Genomic DNA, 7,540 nt, shown 5'->3' with positions numbered 1-7,540 from the left:
TCTAAGTTCACTGCAGAGGGTCAATCTAAGTTCACTGCAACAAAATGGCTCCCTCTGGCCAACCAGGCCCTTACACCAGGGTCCTGGGATCAAGCCCCACATCAGGCTCTCTGCTCCTTGGGGAGCCTGCTTCCTCCTCTCTCTCTGCCTGCCTCTCTGCCTACTTGTGATCTCTGTCAAATAAATAAATAAAATCTTAAAAAAAAATACACAAAAAATAGCTCTAAGCTCCACATTTTAAAAAAATATATATGCTTTTAACTTTTATTTATTTAATCTCTACAGCCCACATGACCCCAAGATCTCATGACCCCAAGATCAAGAATCATGCGCTCTTTCAACTGAGCCAGCCAGGCACGCTTTAAGCTCTACATTTTTTTTAAAAAAAGATTTTATTATTTATTTGACAGAGAATGAGCATGTACACAAGCAGGGGGAGCAGCAGGCAGAGGGAGAGGGAGAAGCAGTCTTCCCACCAAGCAGGGAGCCCAATGTGGGGCTCCATCCCAGAACCCCAGGATCATGACCTCAGCTGAAGGCAGATGCTTGACTGACTGAGCCCACCAGGCACCCCTAAGCCTTATGTTCTTAATCGCCTGCTAATGTAACTGCTCTGGGTTGCTATGAAGTTAGCAAGACAGTGTTCTGTCTGTAGCAACAATGTCATCATAATTAGAGGAGCGAGTCAGTGAAGTTCTAGAAGAGAAGTCTGTCCCTACTGGCAGTGATGGCTTCAGTTAAAGACACTTGTCCTATCTTACCTAAGCTTGCCAACAGTTGCTGTGATGAGAGTTCATACAAGCCTTCTAATAAGTGAGGACTTAAGGGTTCTGAGTTTGGGGGTTTTGTGTTCTGTTTTGTTTTGTTTGCTCTCTGGGAGTGACACAGATGAGGACAAACATTTTGTGCTTCCCTTGGCATCTGTCTAGAAATCTTGATGTTCCAGAGGGAAACAATGGGTGGGCAGGGAAAGTAAGACTGTCCTGAGTATGAAGCAGGTACTAAATTGAGAAGCTGTTTGTGGCTGGTCAGAGACTTCTTTAGGCCATGGGTGGGCCTGGCCAAATCAGGGTGTGCTGCATTTTTCCTTAGTATCAGCTTAAATGAACACTGCAAGCAAGTTGTAAAGGTTAGCATGCAGTTGAAGGTGCAGATATCCAGGCTGGATTCTTGATCTTGGTGATACTTGGAGTTTTGATGGGTTCATTATTAGATGACCCTCAAACAATGCCATAGCTCTCTGTCCTGCAGCTGGGGGAGGGGGAAACCCGTCATAGACACAGCACACAAATAATGCTAAAACAATTATATTGAACTCACCAGATATCCTTTCTTCCTGCCTTCCTAATCTTCAGGTGTAATGAGGTTCATTTGCCACGGTTTTCATTAAAGCAAGGGATGATCCCAAGACATTACGTTATGCCTTGGAAAGAAAACATGAAATTCAGGAATGTGAATCTGAAGGTATTTTCCTATACATGTTCATAATGAAAAATTCATAGTTAAATAGTATAGTTTAATATACCTATGAATAAAATGTAACAATACCAAAGCTATGTTTAAATTTATATTTATTTTTTCCAGCTTTATCGGGTATAATAAATGTATGTATTTAAAGTGGACAACGTGATAACTTTGATAAGCGTACACACTGTAGAATAGTTACCAGGATCAAGATAATTAACACATTCATCCCCTCACAGTGTTAACTCATTTTTTCTTCCCGTGAGCTTAAGATTTACTCTCTGCAACTTTTGGGTATACAATACTGTATTATTAACTATAGTTACTAGGTTGAACATGACAGCTTCAGAATTTGGTCTTATAACTGAAAATGTGTGCCCTTTGACCTATGTCTCCCCATTTCACCCTCTCTCTAGGCCCTGGTAACCACCATTCAATTGTCTGACAAAAACTATAAACTATTTGATGCGTTTTCACATAAACTTGCAAGGAAGGGTTAAATAGCAACATCTATTCAAATATTTGAGCCCAAAGACGAACTTAAAAAAGATATACCCAAAGATTTCAGAACTCTTTGTCTACCTTTCTCACATAATGGCAACTTGCAATTAAGAATTAACTTAGGGGCACCTGGGTGGCTCAGTGGGTTAAGCATCTGCCTTCAGTTCAGGGCATGATCCCAGGGTCCTGAGATCAAGCCCCGCATCAGGCTCCCTGCTCAGTGTATAGTCACTTGGGAATCTCTCTCCCTCTGCCCTCCTCCCATAAGATCTCTCTCTCTCTCTCATACAGTAAATAAAATCTTTTAAAAAAACAAAAAAGTAGAATAGGAGCACCTGGGTAGCTCAGTGGGTTAAGCATCTGCCTTCGGCTCAAGGCATGATCCCGGGGTCCTTGGATCGAGCCCGGCATGGGGCTGCCTGCTTCTCCCTCTCCTTCTGCCCCTTCCCTTTCCTGCTTGTGCTCTCTCTCTCTCTCTCAAATAAACAATAAACAAAAATCTAAACAAGAATAAAATAAAAATTAAAAAGGGATGTTATAATGCTCTGTCCACTAGACTTTTCCTTTTTAAAAAGATCTTATTTATCTATTTATTTATTTGAGAGAGAGAGAAAGAGCACATGTGCTCAGGGGTGCGGCAGAGGGAGAAGGACAAAGCAGACTCCACAGTGTGAGCTAAGTGGAGAGCTCATCACAGGGCTGAACCACAAGACCCTGCGCCCATGACCTGAGCTGAAAACCAGGAGTCGGGTGCTTAACTGACTGCCACCTGGGCACCCCAGACCTTCCTTCTCAACAGGGGTAGTTAGGAAAAACTATTGGGGAATCTCCATCTTCCCCTAATCCAGTGCTGTTAGGCGTGATTTAAAGTGGGATTTTTTTTTCCACCCTTAGCACGCAGAAGTGTGTGGGATCCACGCTGGTCCTCTAGAAGACTCTCTGTTTTTGAATCACAGCGAAAGGCTTTGCCATGGGGAAGATCGGGAAGTTGTCTTGAAGAAAGGCCCACCAGAAATAAAAATTGCTGATATGCCTCTGCATTCCCCGCTCTCCAGATACCAAAGCACTGTGATCTCCCACGGCTTCAGGAGGAGACTGGTCTAAGGATGGAAAAATAAAGTATCAGAGTATTTCAACCCCAATCTCTTTTCTCCCCACAAATTTAAGCCCGTTGCACAATTATATTTCACCTACAGATTCACCTTTTTTAAAGGCTAAAATAAAAGTCAATTGTACTCTTCATCCATTATAAAAGTTTCTAAAAGCAAACAGGCTCTGAGAACATTGGAGATGAAGGCGGGGAGCAAGGCAAACTCACTGAAATTAATTTCACTCCATTTAACTGATGGATCCAGTCTAACCATCTACCCTCACTGTGCTCCTCCTCCTCTTCTCCTCACTCCTTTGTTGTTCATCGCCTCCAAAATTCAAGGTCAGAGGAGCCACACCAAGAAAGAGGGGCAGGATGTGGAATTATTTCTGCTGGTTTTCTGCCTTTTCCAACACCATCTTTCTGCCCTGCCTCACCAACACCTCCCCCCACCAAGGCTGTGGGTCCTGGCAACTCTTCCACATGGTAACTTGAAGTATTTGGCAGACACCTCCAAGATCCACAACACCATTTCAGCTGAAGTGTATTTTTTGTTTTGGTTCAATGTATCCAAGGATCAATTTCCTGTAGCAAAGAATGGATGAGCATAATTTAACCTAAAAATGACCGTATGCAAAACGGTTCACCACTGTGGAAGAGGGTGTAGTAGTTTCTCAAGCCATTAAACATAGAATTACCTTATAATCCAGCAATTCCTCTTCTAGTTATATGCCCAAAAGAATTGAAGGCAGGAGGGGTCGGTGGAAGAGGGTGCGCCAGGCTGGCTCCAGCTCCAGAAGGTGTCCAGGTTTTGATCTCGCGGTTTTTGTGGGTTCGAGCCCCACTCTGGCTGTAGAGATTACTTAAAAAAAAAAAAAATCTTAAAAAAAAAAAAGATTTGAAAGGAAGGACTCAGATATTTGCGTGCCAATGTTCCTAACAACATTATTCGCAATAGCCAAAATGTGGAAGCAACTCACGTGTCCCCTGAGAGATGAATACATAAAATGTGGTATATTCAGGCAATGGAATACTATTCTTCAGCCATAAAATTCAGTCATGAAATTCTGATACATGCTGCAACGTGGAGAAATCTTGAAAATATGCAAAATGAAGAGGCCACACACAAAAGTACAAAAATTGTGTAATTCCTCTTGTATGAGATACCTAGAATAATCAAATTCCTAGGGAAAGAAGAATAGTAGTTACCAAAGGCTGCAGAGGAGGGAGGAATAGAGTTGCTGCTTAATGGGTACAGAGTTTTCAGTTTGAAATAATAAAGTTATAGAGACAGTTGCTGGACAAGGTAAATGTACTTATTGCCACTGAACTGTACATTCAAAAAGAGTTAAAGTGAATTTTATGTCCTGTTTATTTTACCACATTTTCTTCAAGATTCTTTTTATTTTTGAGTAATCCCTATTCCCCATGTGGGGCTTGAACTCACAACCCTAAGATCAAGAGTCACCTGCTCTACTAACTGAGCCAGCCAGGTGCCCCTTACCACAATTTAAAAAAAAAAGATCATGGTAAGGGGCGTCTGGATGACTCAATGGGTTAAGCCTCTGCCTTCGGCTCAGATCATGATCTCAGGGTTCTGGGATCTAGCCCCGCATCGGGCTCTCTGCTCAGTGGGGGGCCTGCTTCCTCCTCTCTCTCTGCCTACTTGTGATCTCACTCTCTGTCAAATACATTAAAAAAAAAAAAAAAGATCATGGTAGGTCTAAGCTACACTTCACCCAGCCAAGTGTTCATACATGATTACTGCATGAAGGAAACTGTTATAAAAAAGACAAAGAGGTCCATCTGATACCAACTTAAAGATCACTGAAGTAGGGGCACCTGGGTGGCTCAGTTGTTGGGCATCTGCCTTTGGCTCAGGTCATGATCCCAGGGTCCTGGGATGGAGCCCCACATCAAGCTCCCTGCTTGGCAGGAAGCCTGCTTCTCCCTCTCCCACTCCCTCTGCTTGTGTTCCCTCTCTCGCTGTGTCTCTCTCTATCAAATAAACAAATAAAATGTTTTTTTAAAAAATCACTGAAGTATAAATAAAGTAAATATACCCATATATAGTTTAAAATTATTAAGACAATTTAGGTGATGCAAACTTTTTTTTGTGATATAAACTTTATCTATCTGTTAAAGTGTTTATCAAACACTTTAAGTGGATTGTCTTTGCTAGGAGAACTATAGAAGGAGGCAGAAGGCAAGAAACCTTTATAGGATAAAGAATAAGACACAAGGACACCTGGGTGGCTCAGTCGCTTAAGCATCTGCCTTCAGCTCAGATCATGATCCCAGGGTCCTGGGATGGAGCCCCACATCAGGTTCCCTGCTCAGGGAGTCTGCTTCTCTCTCTCCCTCTGGCCCTCCCCTTGTTTGTGCATGCTCTCTCTCTCTGACAAATAAAGAAAATCTAAAAAAAAAAAAAAAAAAGAAAAGAAAGAAAGAAAGAAAGAAAAAAGGAAAAAGAAAAAGAAACAAGGAAGGGGCACCTGGGTGGCTCAGTGGGTTAAAGCCTCTGCCTTCGGCTCAGGTCATGATCCCAAGGTCCTGGAATCGAGCCCTGCATCGGGCTCTCTGCTCAGCAGGGAGCCTGCTTTCCTCTCTCTCTCTGCCTGCCTCTCTGCCTACTTGTGATCTCTGTCAAAAAAAAAAAGACAAGAAACAAGAAAGGAAGAACACAATCCATAGTTCACTTGGCCTTGGGGATTGGCTGGCTGCATATACCGCATTTCTGATCAGGCAGAGCACTTTCAGGGACATGACGGTTATCTAAGCTTTGCTTTGCCAATATGACATCACAGGCCTGGGGCAGCTCCATCTTGGGCCTAGAAATCTCTGGGATATCCAAGGTCAAAAAAGTGAATTGATGTGTTTTTCACATACTGAGAACACTGGTAATCATATTTGACCTTTACTAGTCAGCTTCCTGTGGGGCCACCAAGAGCAGGTGTGGCAGAGAAGGGGAGTGTGGCAGAGAAGATGTGTAGCAGCTGGAATGTAGCCAGCAATCAATCCATTCACCGTGCTCTGTGCCTCTCAGTGCATCAACAGGGGCCCTGGCAATACAGAAACCATGTAAAAGTATTCATTGAAACTCCTCTGGCTTTTAGATGACTTAGAAAGGGAAGTCTGGCTATCACAATACATCTTTTTCTTCTTTTAAGAATATGGAAAGGGGCACCTGGGTGGCTCAGTTGGTTAAGCATCTGACACTTGCGATCCCCTCAGGTCTTGATCTCAGGGTCATGAGTTCAAGCCCCATGTTGGGCTCCATGCCCAGTGGAGCCTACTTAAAAAAAAAAAAAAATGGAAAAATAGTTGTGATAAAACACTGAATGAAAAATCAGGATTTATGCAATTTGTGGACAAAAAAAAAATGTATGTAACCAGAAAACAATGCAGAAACCCAGTGCATCAGAATGTTTATACAGTATAATTTCTGGACAGTAGAGTTATGAATGATTCTTACATCCTGTGCCTTTATAAATTATCTATAGGAAGCATATATTTTATCATCAGAAAAGAAGGAGCCCTTCCACTCCTGTACACAGGGCTCTGTATGTGTGGAGTCATTCCTTTCTCTGTTCTGTTTGTCAAAGTTTGAGCCCCAAAGTCAATGTCAACTCTTTTTTTTTTTTTTAAGATTTTATTTATTTATTTGTCAGAGAGAGAGAGGGAGAGAGAGCAAGCACAGGCAGACAGAATGGCAGGCAGAGGCAGAGGGAGAAGCAGGCTCCCCGATGAGCAAGGAGCCCGATGTGGGACTCGATCCCAGGACGCTGGGATCATGACCTGAGCCAAAGGCAGCTGCTTAACCAACTGAGCCACCCAGGCATCCCTCAATGTCAACTCTTAAGGGAAACCTGTTTCATGTTTTATCTTCTTTCCACCCTAACTTTTTCCAAGTTGGTTCTCTGCCTAAGACTTCTGCTTCTTGACCAGAAGAGGTCTCTCTTGCATTGCTCAAGAAAAACAATTTTCTAAAAAAAAAAAAAAAAAAATGTTTATTTAATGAATCCGTTGGAGATACTATGGTATTGTAGAAGTTCGAGAGAAAAATTCTTCAGTGTGTCCGTAACTAACAATTACCCAAACTATTTTATTAACAAAGGGGAGCTTGAACTCTCTGGACTAGCCCCGTTAATACCCAGCACTTTGCAGAGTCACAGAAGAATTTTCTCTGATATTGTAAAAAATTGAAAGAAAAACAGAGAACAAGGGAGTACGCATTTCAACAGGAAAATGTATGTTTCCTAGGGACAAATTAAAAACCATCAGGGAAGTGCTTCAGAGGATATGGGCTTTATAGTTAGGCTGAACTGAGCCAAATTCTGACACTGCTCATTACTGTGTGGCTTGAAGCGGCCCCACATCTCGATCGCCTCTCGTTCACTTTCCCATCTGGAGGCAAAGTAGGGGGTAGGGCCCTCACAGGGACAGTGCCGTCTCAGGACCCGCAGGGTCACAAAAAGACCAGGG

The 7,540-nt window shown here is 42.7% G+C and overlaps 1 protein-coding gene across 1 annotated transcript; it reads left to right on the top strand.

Annotated features, from left to right (window-relative positions):
• Positions 1-685: 685 nt before the first annotated feature.
• LOC111148458 (testis expressed 43) lies at positions 686-3,101 on the top strand. Its single transcript, XM_022505018.1, has 3 exons — positions 686-813; positions 1,356-1,464; positions 2,860-3,101. Exons 1-3 carry the CDS (start codon positions 728-730, stop codon positions 3,067-3,069), a joined length of 405 nt encoding a protein of 134 aa, XP_022360726.1. The 5' UTR covers positions 686-727; the 3' UTR covers positions 3,070-3,101.
• Positions 3,102-7,540: the final 4,439 nt, after the last annotated feature.

Source organism: Enhydra lutris, unplaced genomic scaffold (genome assembly GCF_002288905.1).
Source record: "Enhydra lutris kenyoni isolate GAN:26980312 unplaced genomic scaffold, ASM228890v2 scaffoldscaffold19, whole genome shotgun sequence".
NCBI lineage: Eukaryota > Metazoa > Chordata > Mammalia > Carnivora > Mustelidae > Enhydra > Enhydra lutris.
The sequence above is the reverse complement of the archived record's forward strand: the minus strand, read 5'-3'. Positions and strand labels throughout refer to the sequence as shown.

Excerpts from the sequence above, each read along its gene's own strand:
- LOC111148458 (XM_022505018.1), top strand. The coding sequence starts at position 728 with ATGGCTTCAGTTAAAGACACTTGTCCTATCTTACCTAAGCTTGCCAAC. Across the intron at positions 814-1,355 it reads TCATACAAGCCTTCTAATAA|GTGTAATGAGGTTCATTTGC; the intron begins GTGAGGACTTAA and ends CCTAATCTTCAG. Across the intron at positions 1,465-2,859 it reads TCAGGAATGTGAATCTGAAG|CACGCAGAAGTGTGTGGGAT; the intron begins GTATTTTCCTAT and ends TTCCACCCTTAG.